The 25,594-nt window shown below is 50.4% G+C and overlaps 1 protein-coding gene across 1 annotated transcript; it reads right to left on the bottom strand.

The window, feature by feature from the left end:
* Positions 1-111: 111 nt before the first annotated feature.
* Positions 112-21,490, bottom strand: braf (B-Raf proto-oncogene, serine/threonine kinase; the record flags this gene model as incomplete). The annotated part of the gene is given in 24 exon segments (XM_080518406.1): positions 112-134; positions 823-922; positions 924-977; positions 1,164-1,277; positions 1,279-1,299; positions 2,110-2,133; positions 2,135-2,209; positions 2,211-2,243; positions 2,495-2,613; positions 2,732-2,778; positions 4,168-4,344; positions 4,440-4,524; positions 7,592-7,709; positions 8,110-8,246; positions 9,467-9,586; positions 9,908-9,947; positions 11,346-11,505; positions 11,594-11,713; positions 13,251-13,399; positions 13,486-13,588; positions 15,511-15,614; positions 16,345-16,632; positions 16,726-16,827; positions 21,320-21,490. Coding segments are annotated over 24 exon segments (2,469 nt in total). The 5' UTR covers positions 21,476-21,490.
* Positions 21,491-25,594: the final 4,104 nt, after the last annotated feature.

The following is a 25,594-nucleotide window of genomic DNA, read 5'->3' on the forward strand; positions in this document are numbered from 1 at the left end:
GGCGGCCGTCAGCAGGTGGCGGGAGAAGAAAACCTCCAGGATGTGTTTGGGTGATGATGATCCGTCGCCGGGACATGAGGCTGGAGGAACGAGGCGTGACGAGCGCTGGTCTTATTTAAAAGCTGAAAACTCCCCTGAAGAGAGAGAGGAAAGAGAAAATCACACAATGAGCAGACGGGAGTCCTTCAGACCAGAGTTTCTCAACCGCTGGTGTTTCCTCCAGATCGTCAGGTGGGAAATTATCACATTTCACATTTATTTCTAAAAAAAACCTTTGCTCTCACAGCGACAGTGTGTTGCAGAGGAATCATGTATAAATACTCTTCGCCACTAGAGGGCAGCACAGAACTTTGCCGGTGAAATGTAAAGTGACAGACGTCAGTGTGGTTCATCTCCACCTCCTGCTACCATCTTGTATCAAAGTACTGTGTCAGTGACGGTGATGGAGAAGTTTTTGAAAACCAGGATCTCAGCTCTTCATCCATCAGGTCCAGGTTTCACACTGAGGGCTATAAAAAAAGTCCTTGCTTTCTGGATTTACTGGATTCCTGTTGATAAAACTTTGATGAGAAAGACTTTATATTGTTATAGAGGCTACAGAGTTCACATTTTAACATTTTCGAGTGGTGGTGGTGTGACTCCAGGTTTTTTCCAAACAAAAAAGTGTGTCTTGGCTCAAAAAGGTTGAAAAACACTGGTTTATACAAGCAACTATATTGTATATTTGTTCATATTCAGAGATCGATTGATACTTTATCCTCCGGGGGAGTGAGTGAGTGAGTGAGTGAGTGAGTGAGTGAGTGAGTGAGTGAGTGTGCCCACCATATCCTCCGGCCTGGATGGGGGTCTTGGGGGAGGCGCAGGCATACAGGCTGAAGTCCTCCGTCTGGAAGCCGGCTCGGTTTAGAGACGGCTCCGAGGCGGCTGCGGTGGATTTTGGGTAAGGAGCGAGCGAGCAGCTCGATGGACGCCAGGATCTGGGAGAACCCACACCACACACGCACCACACACACACACCACACACACACCACACACACACCACCTCATTGCACCTCGTTGTGCACCGACGTGACACTCCCATCGGGGAGGAAACGGTTAAACACGGCCAGAACCACTTGAACGGCCCCAAAAGCTCCTAGCGGCTGGCGGTTCCTCCGACTCACCTGAGGGAACAAAGGTCTCTCCTCTCTCTTCTTCTTCAGGCAGTCGGCCATCAGCCTCTTCATGGCCTTGGGGCAGTTGCTGCGCACCTTGCTGAGGTCCGGAGACAGGTACCCCCCGACCCACCATGAAGATGATCTGGAGAACCACGTGTTGAGACGTCACGGTGTGATCGTTGACTGGCTTTCTAAGAGGCGCTGACTTTACGCGATCATGCCGAGACATAACTGTACGGGCGATATCTAGATTAATGATCGTTGATCTGAAAATGATGAGTCCGACACCTCGTGAATATTCCGGAATGGTGATGAGCCTACGTGTCTTGAAGCTGTGTTGCTACGCTAAAAGACATCGAGGTTTATTTGTCGAGTAAAGCTTTAGTTTGATCCGCGCAATGAAGGAGCGCCGTCCCAACATGGCAGCTGTACTACCATGGAGTTTATGTTTTGTGTTATTCATATACGACCCTCTGGTCCACTGGTGAGGCTCCACCAGAAAGAACCAGGTTCTAGTTCGGGAGACGGACTGTAACAGGGGTCTGGTCCAGGAACCAGGAGACGGACTGTAACAGGGGTCTGGTCAGGAACCAGGAGACGGACTGTAACAGGGGTCTGGTCCTGAACCAGGAGACGGACTGTAACAGGGGTCTGGTCCTGGAACCAGGAGACGGACTGTAACAGTGGTCTGGTCCTGGAACCAGGAGACGGACTGTAACAGGGGTCTGGTCTAGGAACCAGGAGACGGACTGTAACAGGGGTCTGGTCCTGGAACCAGGAGACGACTGTAACAGGGGTCTGGTCCCTAGAACTGGTGCTAAATCTGGCCCAACAGTGTGGGGGCCTGTGAACCCCCCCCCCCCCCCCCCCCCCCCCCCCCCCCACACCCCGATCTTTGAGTGAGTGAGACCAACGGAGACAAGAGACAAGAGACAAGAGACAAGAGACAGACCTGGTCTCTGTTGTTGATGTTGGAGGTAGGGCAGAGCTCCGGACATCAACTCGTACAGGACGATGCCGAAGGCGTAGACGTCTGACTGGAAGCTGTACGGGGTTCTTATCCTGCAGCCGGATCACCTCTGGAGCCTGAGCGCGCACACACACACACACACACACACACACACACACAGTTAGCTTCACACCAAGCGCTGTAAATACGTTTTCTGAAAAGATCTGATGGGTAGAATAATAAAAATTCCTTTTTATAGAGCAGTATGTTGGGAAAATTTTCCCAACATACTGCTCTATAAAAACCCTTTTCATAGAACAGTATGTTGGGAACATCAACACACTGATGTCTGGGGGGGGGGGGGGGGGGGCAAAGAAAGAACACCGACCATCCACAGTATGGATCCAGACAGCTGCTCGAACTGGTGCGAGCCGCTCCAGCGCGACTTGACCGTGGCCAGGCCGAAGTCCCCGATCTTCACCGTCAGGTCCTCGTGGAGGAAAATATCTGAGGGGGCGACTGGTCCAAGGGGGAAACGGGTCTCCTTGCTGCTGCTGGGGGGGGGGGGGGGGGGGGAGGGGGGAGGGGGAAGGGGGTGGGCAGAGGACGTTCCAAAAAAGGATACTGTTGCTCTTCAGGTCTCTGTGGATGATGGACTTGGCGTGCAGGTAACTGGGGACGGCGGCAGACAAAGACGTTAAGATCCGCGCGCCTCAGAGGTCTTAGCGGTTAGGATAGCTAGCGCTTTCCGTCGTAGCTCCGCGCTCCTCGCGCCTCAGAGGTCTTAGCGGTTAGGATAGCTAGCGCTTTCCGTCGTAGCTCCGCGCTCCTCGCGCCTCAGAGGTCTTAGCGGTTAGGATAGCTAGCGCTTTCCGTCGTAGCTCCGCGCTCCTCGCGCCTCAGAGGTCTTAGCGGTTAGGATAGCTAGCGCTTTCCGTCGTAGCTCCGCGCTCCTCGCGCCTCAGAGGTCTTAGCGGTTAGGATAGCTAGCGCTTTCCGTCGTAGCTCCGCGCTCCTCGCGCCTCAGAGGTCTTAGCGGTTAGGATAGCTAGCGCTTTCGGTCGTAGCTCCGCGCTCCTCGCGCCTCAGAGGTCTTAGCGGTTAGGATAGCTAGCGCTTTCCGTCGTAGCTCCGCGCTCCTCGCGCCTCAGAGGTCTTAGCGGTTAGGATAGCTAGCGCTTTCCGTCGTAGCTCCGCGCTCCTCGCGCCTCAGAGGTCTTAGCGGTTAGGATAGCTAGCGCTATCCGTCGTAGCTCCGCGCTCCTCAGAGGTCTTAGCGGTTAGGATAGCTAGCGCTTTCCGTCGTAGCTCCGCGCTCCTCGCGCCTCAGAGGTCTTAGCGGTTAGGATAGCTAGCGCTTTCCGTCGTAGCTCCGCGCTCCTCGCGCCTCAGAGGTCTTAGCGGTTAGGATAGCTAGCGCTATCCGTCGTAGCTCCGCGCTCCTCAGAGGTCTTAGCGGTTAGGATAGCTAGCGCTTTCCGTCGTAGCTCCGCGCTCCTCGCGCCTCAGAGGTCTTAGCGGTTAGGATAGCTAGCGCTTTCCGTCGTAGCTCCGCGCTCCTCGCGCCTCAGAGGTCTTAGCGGTTAGGATAGCTAGCGCTTTCCGTCGTAGCTCCGCGCTCCTCGCGCCTTAGAGGTCTTAGCGGTTAGCATCGGTAGCGCTTTCCATCGTAGCTCCGCGCTCCTCGCGCCTTAGAGGTCTTAGCGGTTAGCATCGGTAGCGCTTTCCGTCGTAGCTCCGCGCTCCTCCACGGGCTAGGAAAAACGCGGACAATGCATCGCGGCCCGCTTTGATCTCGAGGAGGGATTTGGAGCCGTCTCAGCGGCTGTTTTGAAACTGAACTGGAGTTGTTTGATCGCCGCACGTCGCAGAATCGCCAACGCCGGTGGTAAATCAGCCCCCCCCCCAACACAGTTAATGAAAACGAGTTAGATTCAGGGAAGCCGCGAATGACCGTCTGAAACGTGATCATGTTTAGTTTCCTAGAAGATGTGGTGAAAGCCTACTGGAGCCGCTGCAGAGGAGCTGTGGAGCCTCATGTGGGGGGGGGGGACTACTCACTCCATGCCCTGAGCGGTCTGCCGTGCGATGTCGATGAGCTTGATCATCTCAAACTTGGTCTCGATGATGTGCAGGTGGTGGTACAAGCTGGAGCCTTCACACCACTGGGTCACGATGGCCAGCTGGGGCTTGGTGGTGTAGCCCATGAACAGCAGGATGTTCACGTGGCGAGTTTTCCTGGTGAAGAGCACACCGACAGAGGGCAGCGTTAACACTGAGGAGGAGGAGGAGGAACGGGAGGAGGAAGAGGAGGAGGAGGAGGTGTGCGCTACCTGAGGACTCCCACTTCATTCTTGAAGGCCTGAAGCTGCTGAGGCGTGGGAGCAGTCACATTCAACATCTTCACCGCGACGTCGCCTGCAGCGAGCAAACCCAACGTGAATAACGCGTTTCAGACAAATGACAGATTAGATTAGATTAGAAGCTTCATTGTCATTGTACGTGGTACAACGACATTGCGGTGTCGCTGTCACAGGCAGCCATTCTCACATTCATCTCAGCAGACACACCGTATATACAGAATAACCTAAACGTTCGCACGCACATTCAGCTCTCACACCCAGATGAGTGAGAAAGTGAGGGACATTATTATATTAACCGATAATAAGTTACATAACTATATGATTTTCAGCAATCACAGCAAAATTGATAATGCGAAACTCACAATTGACGGAGTTAGCATAAAAAGAGTCAAGGAAGCTACGTTTCTCGGTGTTGTTGTAGACGAGAAATTAAATTGGAAAGCTGATATTGATGATGTAAAAAGAAAAATCCGCAAAAATATCGGCATTTTATATAAAGTTAGAGATTTGTTTGACTGTAGCCTGTTGAATGTTCTTTATTCCTCAACGATTCTCCTTATTTCAGTGATTGTGCTGAAGTCTGGGGTCAGACTTCTACCAGTACCACTAATACTTCTACCAGGACCACTAATACTTCTACCAGCACCACTAATACTTCTACCAGCACCACTAACACTTCTACCAGCACCACTAATACTTCTACCAGCACCACTAATACTTCTACCAGCACCACTAATACTTCTACCAGTACCACTAATACTTCTACCAGTACCACTAATACTTCTACCAGCACCACTAATACTTCTACCAGCACCACTAATACTTCTACCAGGACCACTAATACTTCTACCAGTACCACTAATACTTCTACCAGGACCACTAATACTTCTACCAGCACCACTAATACTTCTACCAGCACCACTAACACTTCTACCAGCACCACTAATACTTCTACCAGCACCACTAATACTTCTACCAGCACCACTAATACTTCTACCAGGACCACTAATACTTCTACCAGCACCACTAATACTTCTACCAGCACCACTAATACTTCTACCAGCACCACTAATACTTCTACCAGTACCACTAATACTTCTACCAGCACCACTAATACTTCTACCAGCACCACTAATACTTCTACCAGCACCACTAATACTTCTACCAGGACCACTAATACTTCTACCAGCACCACTAATACTTCTACCAGCACCACTAATACTTCTACCAGCACCACTAATACTTCTACCAGCACCACTAACACTTCTACCAGCACCACTAATACTTCTACCAGCACCACTAATACTTCTACCAGGACCACTAATACTTCTACCAGCACCACTAATACTTCTACCAGCACCACTAATACTTCTACCAGCACCACTAATACTTCTACCAGCACCACTAATACTTCTACCAGCACCACTAACACTTCTACCAGCACCACTAACACTTCTACCAGTACCACTAACACTTCTACCAGCACCACTAATACTTCTACCAGCACCACTAATACTTCTACCAGTACCACTAATACTTCTACCAGCACCACTAATACTTCTACCAGCACCACTAATACTTCTACTAGCACCACTAATACTTCTACCAGCACCACTAACACTTCTACCAGCACCACTAATACTTCTACCAGCACCACTAACACTTCTACCAGCACCACTAATACTTCTACCAGTACCACTAATACTTCTACCAGTACCACTAATACTTCTACCAGCACCACTAATACTTCTACCAGTACCACTAATACTTCTACCAGCACCACTAATACTTCTACCAGGACCACTAATACTTCTACCAGCACCACTAATACTTCTACCAGTACCACTAATACTTCTACCAGCACCACTAATACTTCTACCAGTACCACTAACACTTCTACCAGCACCACTAACACTTCTACCAGCACCACTAATACTTCTACCAGTACCACTAATACTTCTACCAGCACCACTAATACTTCTACCAGTACCACTAATACTTCTACCAGCACCACTAATACTTCTACCAGTACCACTAACACTTCTACCAGCACCACTAATACTTCTACCAGCACCACTAATACTTCTACCAGGACCACTAATACTTCTACCAGCACCACTAATACTTCTACCAGCACCACTAATACTTCTACCAGCACCACTAATACTTCTACCAGTACCACTAACACTTCTACCAGCACCACTAATACTCCTACCAGTACCACTAATACTTCTACCAGCACCACTAATACTTCTACCAGTACCACTAATACTCCTACCAGCACCACTAATACTTCTACCAGTACCACTAATACTTCTACCAGTACCACTAATACTTCTACCAGTACCACTAATACTTCTACCAGTACCACTAACACTTCTACCAGCACCACTAATACTTCTACCAGTAACACTAATACTTCTACCAGTACCACTAATACTTCTACCAGTACCACTAATACTTCTACCAGCACCACTAATACTTCTACCAGTACCACTAATACTCCTACCAGCACCACTAATACTTCTACCAGCACCACTAATACTTCTACCAGTACCACTAATACTCCTACCAGCACCACTAATACTTCTACCAGTACCACTAATACTCCTACCAGTACCACTAAGCCCTTAGTCCTCAGTAAGAAATATTAGAGAGACGACGGCGAATCGAATTGATTTGATTTCGTTGAAAAGTGCTAATAGGAACAGATAACAAGATTAATCTTCTCTCTGTTCCCCTTTGTTCATGTATGGATGACAAATTATTATATATATATATATATACATATTGTGAAATAACATGAACAAATAAATAAATAAACATAAAATACAAAACTAGCTTCTTGAGGTACCTTGGCTGAATGAGTATGTGCGGTTTGAGCACAAGGTACACGTTATTGTAATATGTATATGGAGGATGCGGGCATCGATCCCGCTACCTCTCGCATGCTAAGCTAGCGCTCTACCATTTGAGCTAATCCCCCCGTGACAGGTGATCACAAGTTCTTGTCCAGACGTACACTTTAATTGCTCGGTGGTTTTCACAGTGTGATCTCTCACTCGGAGGTCAGAGGTCACGGAGGGTTGGGTGTTGGGGTGGGGGGGAGGGGCGTGTCTTACCGTGCCACTTTCCCTTGAACACCGTCCCAAAGGACCCGGAGCCTATCCTCTGACCCAGAGTGATCTGGCCCTCTGGGATCTCCCAGTCGTCGCTGGAGTCTCTCCGGCCCAGCGTTTTCTGCAGGCAGAGGACTCGCGGTCAGCAACACACTCACACACACACACACACTCACACACACACACACACACATACACACACACTCACACACGCAACTCTCAACTTTATTTATAAAGCGCTTTAAGCAGCCGTAGCTGAGACAAAGTGCTGTACATTGAAATAAAAATACAAGAGGGAACAAAAAAACAATAAAAAAGTTTAAGCAATAAAAACAATCAGATGGTAAAACAATTAACAAAACAGAAAAAGTTAAAACAATTAAAAAAAAAAAAAAAAAACGAAGGCACTAAAACCAGAGCAGAGTCTCACACTGCGGTAAAAGCCAAAGAATAAAAATGGGTTTTAAGACGAGTTTTAAAAATGGACACACATACACACACACACACACACACACACACACCATCTTATTGCGGTCCTCGGACGAGGAGGAGGACTTGCGCTCCCTCTGGGGACACGGGGACTTCTGCGGGACCTTGACGCTGCTCAGGGAGCCCGGGAGGGAGGCGGGGGGCGTGGCCGACAGCCCGGCGGTGGAGCCTGTGGAGAGGCAGGGGAGAGGTGAGGAGGAGGAGGAGGAGGAGGAGGAGGAGGAGGAGGAGGAGGAGGAAGCTCTGTGGTTCGCTGCGGGCCGTGACGGTTCAGTAGATGTTTAGCGTATCGGGCTGGACTGCGCTCGGCGGGGGTCGTCGCCTAGTTTACTGCTGGTTGCCACAGAACGTTTTCAACGACACTCTCACTTTCACTGTCACTCCGTCTAAAACGTCTTGTAATCTGGAGGACGGCTGCTCCACGTGGAGACGGGTGGGTTTCAAAATACGGGGCGAGCCGTCAGCGGGGGCCTGATATTCCCCTTGGAAGCAATTCGAAGCAAAATAATAACCCCTGCATCTATAACACTTTATCTACGCCACTAACTGACACTTGTTAGGACTGACCCTACCAACACTGGTATTATTTTTTACTATAGTATGTTTATTGTACTACACTTTGCCGCCCCCATCATAGTTTATTTTCCTTGTATCTCATCCTACGGTATATTTTGCTCCCCTTAGAACTTATTATACTTTATTATAGTTTGTGATTTTTATCTTATTTTTTAGTCCTATTTAATAGTCATTGTACATAAGATCCCTCTATTCTACTAACTGTTTGCACATTCCTTGTCTTTTCTTTCCTCATGAGTCCTTAAGAGCAGAATGTTACGAGTAAATTTCTCCACTGTGAGATCAATAAAGGCTTATCTTATCTTATCTTATCTTAAAAATTACGAAAAACCTGGTTTGTTTTCACGGCAGACGTGTGTCTGGATGTCCGACGTGCAGAGAAACCGACTCCGACAAAGCTGCGGTACAAAGTGACGGAAAACAAACCGCGGAATAAAATCTAGAGATGTGCGAGCAGTCAGCAGTTCTTAATGAAGGTCGACAAATTGATAACCGCAACATAAGCGAGACGTTCTCCGTCATTGAAGCTCGATTTCTTTCAAACACACACACACACACACACACATTATTACATTATTAGGCAGTCCATGAAGACAGAGAGACACACAGACAATGGATGTGACACAATTGCCTGTGTGTGTGTGTGTGTGTGTGTGTGTGTGTGTGTGTGTGTGTGTGTGTGTGTGTGTGTGTGTGTGTGTGTGTGTGTGTGTGTGTGTGTGTGTGTGTGTGTGTGTGTGTGTGTGTGTGTGTGTGTGTGTGTGTGTGTGTGTGTGGTGGGAGGAGACACAGAACACACAGATGCCTAACTACCTCTGAAAACGGGCTCGGGCTCAAAATCAAAGACTATGTCATTGGGGTAGGAGTATAGGAGGGGGCTTGAGGTCCGAGTCCGGTGCTTCCTCAAGCAGCGGGCGGGGTGGGTCGGGGGGGCTGCAGGGCAAAGAGAGACAGACAGACCGTCACTGCTACTCACCCGGCCCCTCTCTAACTACATCACAGAGCAGCTCACACCACATACTCACACTCCAGCGTGGGAGGAGAGCTCGGCCCGGCCCGGCCCGAACCCTGAACCCCCCCCACCCCCCCCCCCCTCCCACCTCCCCACCCCACCCCACCCCACCCCCCCAGCTCTTGCTGCTCTCTGACTGGACTTTACACTCTCACACACACACAAAAGACCCAGAGCACGCAGACGCAGGATGAAGGGTAGAACAAGAAACAGATGGGGTGTGGGTCCTGCTGGTAGCTTACCTCCGTCAGACCGCGGTAGACCCTGATCTCGAATCAGCTCCTGGAACACAGCGAACGTGAAGAGTCTGAATAGTTCCCGCATCTCATTTGGTAAATTACAACAAACATTACTGCTGAGGCCTTGCCACTCTGGTTCTTGGTGAGTTCACTGACTCCGGGTGAAATGTCATGAAGTGTAACGTGGTAGAAAGGTCCGTGGGTGATGGGGGGGGGTTGCGGGACTCTCAGGCGACTTGAGGATCAATCGGCCGGATCAGATGAGGCGGTTCCACGAGGCCTCGCTCATAACCCACGAGACTATTGAGCCTCGTTTCCACCGCGCAGGATGGTCGTGGCATATTTTTTAGTAACCCCTTCGTTGGGGTACCCAGCACATCAGTACGCTTCCATGAGGAGGAGCTACACTGCAGCCGTCCGCTGATTGGCCGGGGACGACGATGCGCCTCGACAAGCTTGTAGTGAAGAAATATCCCCGTGGCCGTACAAACTCTCCTATTGCGGTTTGCATATTCTGCTTTGTGCACACCAGTTACCGGGTCAAGCGTCGGCACTACGCTGCCCCCTGTTGTCCAGACAAGGCGGAGACGTTCCTGGACGCCGCACTTTGGAGCGAGGAGGTTAATCCAAGCAAGAAATGCGTTTGTCGCTGTGGACATCATGACGTCACATAACCAGCTTCGTTCACGACCCCGCCTACATTTTATAACCATACTCTCTGCAGTGGAGCCACGCAGCAGACTGCCGCCTTACCGTACCACCCGGCGCTGCACAGTGGAAACATTTTGATTGAAACAGTGACTCGAGTTTACACACACACGCACACGCACACGCACACGCACACGCACACGCACACGCACACGCACACACGCGCGACAATTCACGTTACACCGATCAGGTCAGACCTGCCACACCGGTGCTGCTCCTGATCTTCTCCTCGCGACACTGATAAGTAAATTTGTACTTTATATTAAAGATTAGTACTTGGTGTAATGGGAATTAACATTTTGCAAGTTATCGTAGATTCATGCATGTTTGTGTTGTTCGCTGCTTGACGCCTGCCGGGCCTCGAGTCGTTGCACCTTGTACTTCTAGAAGATATTTGAACGGCGCCGCTCTGAGACGTCTTCAAGGTCTCTGGAGGAATATCTTATCTTATAGCGTTCCTCCCTTCTCAGCTCACACAGAAGCATACTTACACTTACACACACACACACACACACGCACACACCAGTGTTAACCTGCTGTGTTGTATCATGGAATGAGAAAGTAACCGCCTACTTCAGCGTGGGAATAAAATCGGGCAGCAGAGGGAAGAACATCGCAGATCGATGAAGGAGCTGTCAGGTGACTTCACTCTCTGCCCTTGAGCAAGAATCTTGATTGTTGTGACTATTGTTGCTCTCGATACTGGGGGTCTTTTCACCCGCCAGACACTCACGTCGATGTTGACGGGCTCGATGGTGTTGATGTGGACGTTGGGGGCCGAGGACGAGCGGTCCCGCTGGCCGAACTGGTTGCGGTGGTCCTCCTCGTTGGGCCGGAAACTGGGCGGGATGGGTATGGACTTGGATGGCGACACAGTGGCGTGGCACATGGACCTACGGAGAGCGAACACAAAGTCTCACGCGGCTTCCGGGACCCGCGGGCGGACGCCCCGGGGGGCCCCCCCGCGGGGCCGACACTCACCCGGTGGAGTCCGACGGGGGGAGGGACGGACAGGCCTCCGACACCGGGGTGGTCCCCTCGGAGGACACTTCCTCCTGAGTGAAGGGGTGATGCTCGAAGAACTTGGACACGAGCAGCAGGCTGCGGGAGACACAACACCCCGAGGTTAGTGTTCACTATTGAAACGTTCTCGCCCGCTTCCTGGCGTCACACCTGGAAATGTGAGCAACGCCACGTCAATGAGGAGGAAGACTCCAGACCCTCTCCAGTGGCCGTGCCGGGTTTCAACTTTGAAAGATTCTCGTGGAGCTCGTCTCACGGTGAGGCTCCGGCAGGTCAGAGGTCAGATTCACAGCCTTTCTTACTCGGAGCTCCAGGAACACTGATCACTGCTCAGTACCGGTGGCTTGGCTTATAAAGACAGGACTTCTCTAAAGCTTGGCGTCGTCCAACGTTTTCCTCGCTCCGACCAACACGCACTGCACTGCAAGGCAGTTACAAGTATTAGTGGAATGGTTGTGAAACTCTACTCCATACAATAGCAAGTAAGAATACCGTGAAGTCCCCAAGTGTATCCCCTTGTGGTACAAAGTGGTACTACCAGAGTATTTATACTAAACCTGTTCATTATTTCTGGCCAGGATTTGATTGGAGTACTACGACAAAAGAACACATCAACAGGGAGCCAAGTAAATAATCAATGTGTTGTTATTGAGAAATCTATGAAAGTTCACAGGCCTCATCCTTCTATGATGAGTTCCTAGAGAAAGACAAGGAAGCATTATATGACGTTTCCTCTCCAGCATGTCGGGGCTCATGTGGAACATTAACACTTCACACACAGTTTGCATTCGGACTCAACGTCTCCCAGAACCGGCCTGAAGCCTTTAAAGCTTCAAGAGGCGAGGCGAAGAAGATCTTGCTTCGCTCATATTTGACCCCCTAAATACGCTCAAACACTCACCAGATTTGGCGGACTCGTGAAGAACCGCAGCCTCCAGAAGATCATGTCAAAAAATTCCCAGAAAGTCCAAAAGTGGCTCTCTAGCGCCACCTAGACACTTTCAATCGCCCACCACGGTCCGTAGGAATGTCGTAGAGAAATGCAGCGAATACGAAAGTTGTCCGTCTCCTCGAGACCTACGACTCACGCGCTCTAACTTTTGCCCTAACTCTAACAGGAAGCCCGCTATTTGCCTTTCAAAGTAAGATTTTCTCCCAAAAAAAGGCCCAAACGGCAAATTTAACTTGAAATAGGGCGAAGCTCGTATCGGTTAAAATTAACATACACATAAATAGAGGAGATTGTTTACATCCGCCTGCAACACCATCAGTACCACAACCGCCCGGCGACAGACCCAAACTGCTCCACCAGAGAGGAGAGAACTCTTGACCTGAACATGAAGGAGGCGTACAGCTGCTGTCTGCTAAACTCACCGACTCACTGAACTTTACTTAAGCCGTCCGTTTCCTTCTGTGTGGAGCGACGTCAAACAATTTCAGAGGGACTAATAAAGTGATTCTCGTGTTTTTGGTGCAGGTGTGTCACCGGTTGGAGTGAACGGAGGAGGAGGAGGAGGACAAAACTCATGCACCAAGCCGCCTCCCGCTGCTCCAGGTTTGTGTTGGGCAACGGGAGAGTCACGGACACCGGCTGCGCCGTGTGGCCAGGACTTACTCCAGCTGGTCGTAGTTGACACACATGAGGGGAACCTCGGTGCTGCAGCGCTGGTGGAACTTGTAGCCACAGGTCTGACAGCGGAAACCCTGGAACAGCAGCTTTCTGCAGAAGTCACAGAAGGCCAGTGTGAAGAAGGTCTTCCTCACCTGTCGATCCAAACACACACACAGTGAGCACATGTACACACGTGTGCACACACATACACACACACACACGCACGCGCGCTACGTACAAAGTTGTGTGTGGTGAGCGGCACGTTCTCCAGCACTTCCACATGCAGCTCTTCTCCCGTCAGCCACGAGATGTCCGTGTCCCAACCGATGGGCTTCTTCTCCCTGGAAGGACAGCAGAGACATGTCAGTCCAACAACATCTCCCAGGACGTCCACACCTCAGCAGGGAGGCTCCCCGGTCCACACTGGCCCCCGGAGACACACTGCTCATTGGAACACGGCTTGGGCATCAAAGCCTCACCAGGCTGGGACTTTGTGGAAAGTGGCAGCTCAAAGCTTCAGATTCCTCTTTTTTTTTTTTTCCAGAAAAATCCTATTGAGCATAAAAAATATTACGTAAAATGTATTTTCAGGACCTACACGACATAGAAGAGCATGTCCTCACTTGCTGGTCTGACGTGAATGAGATCAAATAGGACTGTTGGTCTCTATTCACGTACTAGAAACACAGGAAAGTGTTTGTTTTTTTTCTTTAAAGTCTAAAGGCACAAGAAAAGGCACAATTTTTATCAAGCACTCAAGTTATTACCAAAGTAGAGTGCTGCCCCCTGGAGGCTCCTAGGTTTCCTACAGAACACCTGGTACCCCATGCTGCCCCCTGGAGGCTCCTAGGTTTCCTACAGAACATCTGGTTCTCAGTGCTGCCCCCTGGAGGCTCCTAGGTTTCCTACAGAACATCTGGTTCTCAGTGCTGCCCCCTGGAGGCTCCTAGGTTTCCTACAGAACATCTGGTTCTCAGTGCTGCCCCCTGGAGGCTCCTAGGTTTCCTACAGAACATCTGGTACCCCATGCTGGCCCTTGGAGGCTCCTAGGTTTCCTACAGAACATCTGGTACCCCATGCTGGCCCCTGGAGGCTCCTAGGTTTCCTACAGTACATCTGGTTCTCAGTGCTGCCCCCTGGAGGCTCCTAGGTTTCCTACAGAACATCTGGTACCCCATACTGCCCCCTGGAGGCTCCTAGGTTTCCTACAGAACATCTGGTACCCCATGCTGCCCCCTGGAGGCTCCTAGGTTTCCTACAGAACACCTGGTACCCCATGCTGCCCCCTGGAGGCTCCTAGGTTTCCTACAGAACACCTGGTACCCCATGCTGCCCCCTGGAGGCTCCTAGGTTTCCTACAGAACACCTGGTACCCCATGCTGCCCCCTGGAGGCTCCTAGGTTTCCTACAGAACATCTGGTTCTCAGTGCTGCCCCCTGGAGGCTCCTAGGTTTCCTACAGAACATCTGGTTCTCAGTGCTGCCCCCTGGAGGCTCCTAGGTTTCCTACAGAACATCTGGTACCCCATGCTGGCCCTTGGAGGCTCCTAGGTTTCCTACAGAACACCTGGTACCCCATGCTGCCCCCTGGAGGCTCCTAGGTTTCCTACAGAACATCTGGTACCCCATGCTGCCCCCTGGAGGCTCCTAGGTTTCCTACGGAACATCTGGTACCCCATGCTGGCCCCTGGAGGCTCCTAGGTTTCCTATGGAACATCTGGTACCCCATGCTGCCCCCTGGAGGCTCCAAGGTTTCCTACAGAACACCTGGTACCCCATGCTGGCCCCTGGAGGCTCCTAGGTTTCCTATGGAACATCTGGTACCCCATGCTGGCCCCTGGAGGCTCCTAGGTTTCCTACAGAACACCTGGTACCCCATGCTGCCCCCTGGAGGCTCCTAGGTTTCCTACGGAACATCTGGTACCCCATGCTGGCCCCTGGAGGCTCCTAGGTTTCCTATGGAACATCTGGTACCCCATGCTGGCCCCTGGAGGCTCCTAGGTTTCCTACAGAACACCTGGTACCCCATGCTGGCCCCTGGAGGCTCTATGTAATGAAGCCGCTTCAGGACCCTGGACCATTTTCTAGTCCAGCTGCTGGAGGTTCAGCCTGATGGAGGTTCAGCCTGATGGAGGTTCAGCCTGATGGAGGTTCAGAGAGCCTCTTGTCTCTTCAGAGGAGCGTGTGAAGTTCTGGTTGGTGGCGCCGTCAGTGATGTGGCCCGACATCAGGAGAAGTTCAGCGGGCGTGAAGGAGCCTCTTACCCGTCCTGTATCCTGTAGACCGCACAGCACTCTGGGATGAGGCCTCGCATCATCAGAGCTTTCTTCAACGAGTCCCTCACCGTCATCCCGCAGCGGGCCGGGACCTGAACACATCAACACACATCCTCACACCTCAGTACGGACGCGGGGTGAAATGCCATACCGGGAGGATTTACCCAACAAGCCCCCCCCCCCCCCCCCCCCAAGATTCTGAACCTTTGGGTTGTTTATTTTTGGTGTTTCTAGCATCATAAGAATAGACAAAAGCACCAGTTTAACAGAAGCAAGATCGTTTTTAACCCTTCCTAAAAAAATAAAAATTATTAAATGGTTCCAAGCAATGATTAATTGTTTTTTTGATTAATATTTATTTTTGTGTATTGTGCACTTTTAGTATAAAAGCCCTCTGCCGTGGACGAGATGTAATACCTACAGTTACAACAAAGGGGTTTTTAAAGAGCACAGTTCTCTTTTGACAGCAGCAGGTAACAGGACATTGAAATGATTCTGCTTTATTCTAGCAGGACCTCCATCAGAGCGCTGAGCTGGCCTGAGGCGGGCTTCCTGATACCGAGGGTCCAAACTTGGAACAGTGACCCGAGGCGGACAGCGACTTGGGCGAGCGTGGCCGCAGGCGCGTCAGTGCCTTTACAGTCATCACGTATACAGGAAACATCTGAGGAGGTCACTAAAGTGCCAGCTCTTAAACACTCTTAACCCCCCCCACCCCCCCATGCATGTGTGCACAGCTCACAGTGTTTAATAAACTGTCCCTCTTCATCAATACCGGGACAATTCCAGCCCGTCAGGCTGCAGCAGGACGTTCAGACGTACCACAGTTCTCTGTTTGTTGGGCAGGAAGACCCGGACGATTGGCTTCTGGGGGGAGCGCGGGTTTCCCCGGGCGGCGTCGTTGGGGGTCTGCAGGACGGCCAGGGTGTTGGGGGCCGAGGGGAAGGTCTGGGCCCCTCCTCCGACCCCACAGCCTCCCCCCATCTTGACCTCCAGGAGGGCGGGGACGGTCGGGGAGCAGGAGAAGTCGGCGCCGCCGCCCATGGCCTCCAGCAGCTGCTGCTCCCGCTGCTGCAGAGCGTCCAGCTTGCTGGTGTACTCCTCGTAGGCCTGCAGGGGGCGCACACACACACACACACACACACTGACTCTACAGCTCCGACTCGCTCCGGTGGGGTACTCCCGCAGGTCGACGGCACCTACCTCCAGATATATAGAGGGGGGGTTGTGCTCCCCTCCAAACTTGTCCAGGAGAGCCTCCAGGTGCTCCTGTGTCAACTTGATCATCTGTTTGATGTTCCAGATCTGCAGAGAAACGGACCACATGTCATCAGGGCGTCTGTGACTCACTGGAGAAACCGGACCCCCCCCCCCCCCCCCCCAATATATCGATTTAATGATCAAAGATCAGATATCATTGATGCAAAGCGAAAAAAAACATTGATTACATTGTCATCGTTCAGATACCCTTTAATTTTGAAATCCAAATTGCACATCCGTTTCATGTTTTCCGTCCAGGGGAAGGCGTTTCCTCTCCGGCCTCCGAGTGGAGGACAAGGTGAGGAAGACGTCGTCTCCCCCCTCGGGAACAAATCGCCCACGTGCAGGACTTTGGTTTCTCGGAGAAGACGCGGGTCCTATCAAGTACACACTGACGCCAAGGGCTAATGCTAAAGCTAATACTAGCATGGTGATGCTTTCACGCCGGCGTTGACGAGCTCACACGCACAAAAACATTGTTTATGAGACACGAGAAATATGATTGAAACTTTACATGGACAATAGTACAATGGAACTTTTAAATTAGCGGATGTTGTCAGGGTCCGAACCCAATCAGCCCAAATGGCTCCATAGCGCCCCCTACATGCTTTCCTCATCTGTAACATATAAAACGGGCCAAACATTTCACCTACATCCAAGACATTGGCTCGAGATCTGCAGCACGTTGTTATTATTATATTATTAAGGCTCCTTCGGGGGGGACGGGGGGGACGCCCGGTGCGTTGAGACTACCAGATGAACCAGTTCTATCCAGACCTGCACGTTGGACCACCTGAAATTGTAATCAACACTCCTCCGCTAAGCCCAACAGGAAGTCTGCCATTTTGCTTTATCCATGAAACACAATTCCCCCGACAGGGCAGAGGCCTGAAACCTGGCCAGTACCTATACGACACGCCTTCCTGATGAATCTGCATCGAAACTACTACTAAGGGCGTGGCCGATGATGATCTAGTGAATCACCGTGAAACATAAAGTGACGCGCAACTCTCCTCGACACGCTGCAATCTGCCTGAAACGTCAGGCGCCAGAACAGTGCCGCCCTGAACACGACCCAACGCCAACCTCCATTCACACGCACAGTGCCACCGATTGGTAAGAGCAAAGACTTCCAAAGTGTGACGTCGTCCTTGCGATCGGTAGAGTACGAATCACATCGGGACACACAAAAATGCCATCCTCTGAACCCAACAGGAAGTCCGCCGTTTGACGTTCAACTGTCAAATTGTTGTGTTGAAATCCTCCGACCGGGTAAATCCGAGAGACCCAAATGTTGCACACTATCTATACACAACAGTCCTTCCTGATGAAGGTCAGAACATTTCGGGACAAGGCCAATCTGATCTGGTATCGTATCAGGTTCCGATTCCGCCATACGTCACGGATCAGAAATGTCCAATCGGCAGAGATTTCAGTTCCATGAAGCCTCGTCTGCTTTGCGGTTGCTGAAACGACTCCACAGCGTTTCCCTGCTGCTGGTCTGCAAACTGTGGACTGGACTTCCTGAAGGGAGGCGGGTCTCAATGAGACGTGGTGAAACTGTTCTGCTGCAGAATTACTACCGTGGTAGTAAAATTCGGCTTTTCAGAAGTAAAGCTAATGGCTTTCACTTTCTCAATCAGTCGCCGGGAAACTTTTAAAGGGAAACTTTCCACATTAATATCATTCCACTGTAGTCAGTGTGTTGCTTTGGTAATAGTTAAAAAAAAACAAAAAAACTGGAAGTAAACAAAACTACGTTCACATGTTTTTGTTAATTAATTAAACATTTCAAATCAATCAACTAAATTAGCGCATTATTTTGACAGCACTGTAAATGAGCAGATACTTAGATAAATATATGATATAGTTTCTTTTTTACCGCCACCTGGTCTGTAAAGAAGAACTATAACATATATTTAAGTAGAGAGGCAACGATCCACGTTTTTTCACTTCGGATCCCATCCTGATACCTGAATTTGGATATCTGCCGATACCGATATTATTCCGATACCAGAGCCGTTTGCTTTAATATTGCTATTGTTGATTTTATATGAGGCTGTAATAAACTCGTCTCTACAGTAAAGTATGAGTATCAGCGCTCGTTCAGACGAACAGTTGGAGAAACAGTTTCAAAAAACTTTTTTTTATGAATTCAATTTAAGCAAATCACAGTCCAAAATCCTCCATTTCAATAAACCACAGCAGCAACATGACGGTAATAAACGAGTGGACGACGTTGACGGAGGTATGCTGGGAAAACACAGGAAGTGTTCTGAAAGTTCTTGCAAAAGTTCCTGGACTGAATTGTTTCAAAAACGCAGACAGAGCAGAGAAGGCTTGGCTTCGCGAAGACGAAGAATACAAACTTGACCAAGAGATCCTGCTTCTCTCACTTTCATATGAGAGCATGAGAGTTCCAAACACTGCTGCTGACAACGGCGGCCGGGAAAAAGAACTACAGTCCGGCTCGTTTCAGTGACGGTTGAAAGAAACGACACCGCGAGCGTCAAAGACTTGAGCATCATCCCAGCTCTCTCAGACAAACCGGTGCCGTTCCCCATCGTGCAAGGCACGTATGGATGCAGGCACAGCATTCAGTGGCGAAACGTATGTTGACGCTATTTGGAAGCTACAGAAGGAGTTTGATCACAGACTTCAAGACGTACAAAGCCACTTTCCAAATATTGGCAGACCCCCTCCACCTCTGACGTGCGAGACGCCCTGCCTAGCGCTTCAGATGGAGTTGCATTGACCGGCAATGCAACTGATGTCCAGACGTACTGATGCTCATCTTCAAGACGTTGTGAGGGTCTCAGCTGCTTCCTGTCTCAAGACTGAAGGTGGCTCAGGTGTGTGAAAATACGTGTTGTTGTCGTTTACCTTTTGGTTCACCTACGTTCTTAGCACATGTTGGCAAAACTGTATAAAACCATTTCAATCAAAACTCAGAAAGGTTCTTTACAGTGTCTTAACATGGTTTGGTTGCACTGCTCAGAAACTTGCAACCCAATGTAAAAAAACTAATCGTGATCAATTCTGGATTTTAATATCAGGAAGTTGTGATTCGGTATTGTTGCCGTGTCGTCCATCCCGTCTTCTGAAGTCCAACAGGTTCTCAGAGGACCAGGTCAGGAACAACCTTCAGACCCACAGAACGAGTGGAGGAACATGAAGGCACAATAAGGCCGGCGGCACCAGCAGCACCTGAGGAATCTCGCCTGAAGGTCACGAAGGCGTCCAGCTGCAACAAATGTCTTCCGAGTTTAACTCTGAGAAAGTTTTTCGCTCCGAGTTCAAAGTTTTACACTCGACTTTTCATCGACTTCCTGGAGATGCTGAAGGTTCATGTTAAGCTTGTATTTTGGACCTTACCATCTACTGACAGGCCGGGGGGGGGGGGGGGGGGGGGTTAGGGAACAGCCATGATGTGTCTTCTCATGCAAGTATTGTTCAGTTATGACCTCCTTATGTCGTTGTTACATTGACAATGGACATCTATTAACGCCCAAGTTAAAAAAAGCTTTCTGTGTGGAACCTGCATGTTCTACCTATGGTGTGTGTGTGTGTGTGTGTGTGTGTGTGTGTGTGTGTGTGTGTGTGTGTGTGTGTGTGTGTGTGTGTGTGTGTGTGTGATCCAGTGAGATTCTCCCAAACATGCTCGTTTGATCTTTACCCGTCATGTCTCTCCTCAAAGTTCACACACACACATTTTCACTCAATTCTGAAAGCCACTACAGAGGCTAAACATGGGGGGGTTCAGACCCTGTGAGACCCCCCCCCCCCACCCCCAGTCTGTGTGTGTGTGTGTGTGTACTCTATACCTCCAAAATGAGGAGCACGACTCCTGCCCCCCCCCCCCCCCCCCCCCCATCCACCCCCCGCCCCCTCAACGGACACGAACACGTAACTTGCAGCGAAAACGAGCTGTAACTGTCTTTGTAACTGCGTGTCTTTGTTGTGTCAACAGCCGAGTGTGTGTGTGTGTGTGTGTGTGTGTGTGTGTGTGTGTGTGTGTGTGTGTGTGTGTGTGTGTGTGTGTGTGTGTGTGTGTGTGTGTGTGTGTGTGTGTGTGTGTGTGTGTGTGCGTGCGCGTGTTGCCGCCGCAGAGTGCAGCGGGACTCGCAGGCCTGGAATCAACACAGGCTCGGCCGGGAGCGCGTCCCCCTCCTCCCGCATCACTGTCGCATTTCTCCGCCGGCCGGACTCGGAGCTCCGCGAGCGGCCGCGCGACACGACACGACACGACCCTCCACACCCGGAGCATCGTGTCGGCCCCTGCCGCCGCAGACCCCCCCCCACCTACCGCCCCCCTCCCCCCCCTCCTCCACCCGCCCACCGCCCGTCCTTCCAGCCGGTGTTTCCGCTACATTTCCATCCAATCACCCCGGTCGGTCCTCGGAGCCCGTGTCCCCCCCCCCCCCCCCCCCCCCCCCTCACCCCCACCACCACCTCTGCCCGCCGCTCGCCCGCCTGGCCGCTGCTGCCGGCGGCCCGCCGCTCCGCTCCGCTCCGCGCCGCGCCGCGCACAGCCTACCTCCTCATCCTGCGGACCTCCGGGGAGCCCCGGCGTGCAGGGGGTGTCCAGCGCCGCTCCCAGCTCCTCCAGGCCCGGCTCCGTGCCCGGCTCCCGCTCCCTGCTGTCTCCGTTAAACACGGGCGGTGGGGACTCGGCGCTGCTCAACGCCGCCATTTTAAACTGCGAGCAAAGCGAGCGGAAAATAAGAGGAGGAAGCGCAGCGCGCGGCCGGGACACCAGGGGGCGACAGAGAGGCGGGAGGGGGGGGGGGCAGGAAGGGGGCGACAGAGCGACAAGTGAGGGGGGGGGGAGATGAGGGGGAACAGGGAGTCAGGAGAGGGGAAACAGGGAGTCGGGGGGGGGGGATAGGAAGGCAGGATGGGGGCTACAGGGATGCAGGGGGGGTCCGGAAGGGGGCGACAGAGCGACAAGAGGGGGGAGTAAAGGGGCGATAAGGGAGGCAGGATGGGGGCTACAGGGGAGGCAAGACGGGGGGGGGGGGGCTCCGGAAGGGGGCGACAGAGCGACAAGAGGGGGGGGGGACAGAGAGGCAGGAGGGTGGCAAGAGGGAGAGGCGACAGAGAGGTGAGAGGGGGGGCAGGAAGGGGGCGACAGAGCGACAAGAGGGGGGGGGTTAAGGGGGCGACAGGGAGGCAGGAGGGGGGAAGATGAGAGGCAGGAGAGGGGAGACAGGGAGTCGGGGGGAGATAGGGAGGCAGGATGGGGGCAACAGAGAGGCGAGAGGGGGGCAGGAAGGGGGCGACAGAGCGACAAGAGGGGAGGGGGGCGGCGACAGGGAGGCATGAGGGCGGAAGATGAGAGGCAACAGGGAGGCAGGAGAGGGGAGACAGGGCGTCGGGGGGGAATAGGGAGGCAGGATGGGGGCTACAGGGAGGTAAGAGGGGGGAAACAGAGAGTCAGGAGGGGGAGACAGGGAGTTGGGGGGGGCGATAGGGAGGCAGGATGGGGGCGACAGAGCGACAAGAGGCAAGAGGGGGGCGACAGGGAGGCAGGAGAGGGGAGACAGGGAGTCGGGGGGGAATAGGGAGGCAAGGGGGGGGTAACAGAGAGGCAGGAGGGTGGCAAGAGGGAGAGGCGACAGGGAGACAGTGGGGGGGGCGACAGGGAGGGAGGCAGGATGGGGGCTACAGGGAGGGAGGTTTGAGGGGGGGGGGACAGAGAGGCCGGAGGGGGGAAGGAGGGGGGGTATTGGTAACAGGATGGCTTCAGGACCCTCACAACATTTAAAGCGACTCCTTCACGACCCGCATGTTGTGGCGTTGCTCAGGAGGGTCAGCAGATCTGTCTGGAGAAGCTTTCACTCTATTTGAATCTCTTTAAAAAAAATTATAATAATTTTTATTTCTTTGTGAGCCAAAGTACCAGAGACCTACTTTGACCAGATGATGGAGCCACAGTCCAGGATTCATTCATCCTGCGGGAACCACGGACACAAATGCTTTAGGAGGACAAAAGACATTACTGTATGTACATGTGTGGTTGTGTAAAACATACAAAGATAGATAGATAGATAGATAGATAGATAATTACTTTATTCATCCCGAAGGGAAATTGTCTTGTTGCAGCAATCTGGTACATACGAATATTATAAAATACAATAGAATAGAAATAAAAGTAAAATATAAAAATATCTGGGTATAAGACATAAAGTAAAACACAGAACGGAACATGGGCACTTAGAAATAAGCAGGAGATAAAAGCAAGATAAATAAATAGTAAGGTGCAGTGGCAGAGCCATTAGAAGTAGGCATTATATAATAATAATAATAATAACAATAATACAGATAATAACAGTGTGAAATAGTGTATAAAGCGCACACCGTGGTTGGAGGTCCAAGGAGATTTTGTAATTGCTGCTAGATGTCTCCCTGCTGAAACCAAGAACAACAACTCTGAACTCTGAATTTTTTTTACCATCAAAATCAGACTTTGAATTTTAAAAGCTGTTGAATTTCAAGTACGTATCTTTTTCTTTTTTTTTGCTTCTGATTTTTTTTTTGCAACATCTAAAAATATTCAGTGTGTAAAAATTCAATGTGAGTAAAAATTCAGCTGCACAAAAAAATTCAGCCGCAAAAACAAAATTAGTTTTTGTTTTGCAAAAACAAATTTTGTTTTTGCGGCTGAATTTTTTTGCGGCTCAATTTTTAGACACATTGCATTTTTACAAACTGAATATTTTTAGATGTTGCAAAAAAAAATCTGAAGCAAAAAAAATGGGCCTTTTGCTTGTTTTGATATCTTTTGGGGGTTTTATTATAAAGGGCGATTGGTATTTTTTTGCTGGTGATGTTTAGTAGTAGAGAGCTTTATTCCTCCCCAGGGGGAAACACACACTTACAACAGCTCAAGGTAAAAGGTGCAGAACTTATAAAATTAAGGAATTTAAATATGTAAATATCTAAACAAGAGCAAAACAGAGCACAAAAAATAGAATATGTAAAAGAAAAAGAAAAAATAAAACAATCCAGTAAGAAGAAAAATCCTCTAAAATAGAGTAAATTGCCAGGATTGCTCTACACACAGTGTATATAGGTAAAGAGATGTAAATGTAGGACATTTACAGTGAGTTGTTAAATATCCTAGCAGCGGTTGGGATGAATGACTTCCGGTAGCGTTCTGTTTTTAACACATTAAACATGTGCAGTGGTCTTTTACCTGATCGGGTCCCATTACAGTTTTAATCCATGGTCTTCCTGTTACAGTCTTTTTTAACAGAACGTATATTTGCGCTTTTGCTCAATTTGCACCGGTGGAGCCGCAGCCCGTCTGTCACTCCCCTTTTATTGTTTGGATTATATCTCATTTTATTGTCATTAACGTTTATATTTGTTGGTGGAGCCAATCAGAGCACACGACCGGGCCCTTCAAACACAAATAATGACTCTCGTGCACGTGCTAGTACTCATACGTGCACGTGGTGGGGGCGGGGCTTAGAGCTTCAGCACCACGGAGAGCAACCGTGACGTGGGAGAAACCAAGAGAACAACAAAAACAGTTTCAGCACCACGGACAGCGACCACCTCATTTTCACACCCACTTTAACCATTTCAACTAAAGAGAGCCCAGCAGGCCACGCGCCGGTGTGGAAGCAAAACTGAGCCATCAGATTCTCAATTCGAATTTCTAACTTTTTTTACCATCAAAATCAGACTTTGAATTTCAAAAGCTGTCGAATTTCAAGTACCGGTACTCTTTTTTTGCCCCCCCCCCCCATCATAGTTTATTCTCCTTGTATCTCATCCTATTGTATATTTTACTTTAGAACTTATTATACTTTATTATAGCCAACACTTTTAAGCTAAGAATGCTAAGGGACTTTTAGGCTAAGCTAGGAGCCCTGAGAGACTCTGAGACGCTTCGTGAATATGGGCACTGGATCTATAAGTGACTCACAAGTTAGAGTGAATCCAACACACACACACACACACACACACACACACACGCACACGCACACGCAAGATGTTAAAGGAGCACACAGAGCCGGAGCGTAGATATTCACAGTTTATGTGAACGCAACACTGTACAGTAAAGCTTTAAAATCGTCCTTATGTACACGTGCATATAAAGGAAGGAGACACGTTGGACACATTCAGTGACAGCTAACAGTCTGCAGCTCCGAGCGCCTCAGACAGGTCAAAGGTCAAACAGTCTCAGCTGTAAACCAGGGGTGTCAAACATAAGGCCCGCAGCCTGAGTGCAGACTGTCGTGAAAACATGAATGAAGACACAAAAGTGCTTTGGGTTCTTTTGGACATTTCCTTGTGTTTGACAGCAGGGGGCGATAGAGATTAGACGTATGATCAGGCTCCTGCTCAGGACCACTCGGGCGTGAATGAGACACCCCTGCTTTAAACACAGTGGTACGATCCAGCCCACATCGAACTGACATGGTAAGATCTGGAGAACATCTGGAGAACATCTGGAGAACACAGGGTGATGATGAATAGAACATGAAGAGAACACCTCCTGACCACCGGGGGCAGTAGACGACCTCCTGAACACCTGACATGTCTGAGTGCTGCTTCACTCCTTCACCCCTTCACTCCTTCCCTCCTTCCTCTGAGGTTCACTCCTCACTGTGAGCAGGTCCATAGTTGACGTGGAAGAAGAAAACGAAGAAGACGAAGAAGAAAAAGAAGAAGAAGAAAAAAAGACATCCAGACTGAACATGCAGTGCTGAGTACATGGCGATGTCAAGACTGACCACTGGGTGGTGCTACAGATGAACAAATCAGAACCAAACATGGACAAAGAACAAGGTGAGGCCAT

The sequence above is a fragment of the Blennius ocellaris genome, assembly GCF_963422515.1.
Source record: "Blennius ocellaris genome assembly, chromosome: 22".
Taxonomy (NCBI): Eukaryota; Metazoa; Chordata; class Actinopteri; order Blenniiformes; family Blenniidae; genus Blennius; species Blennius ocellaris.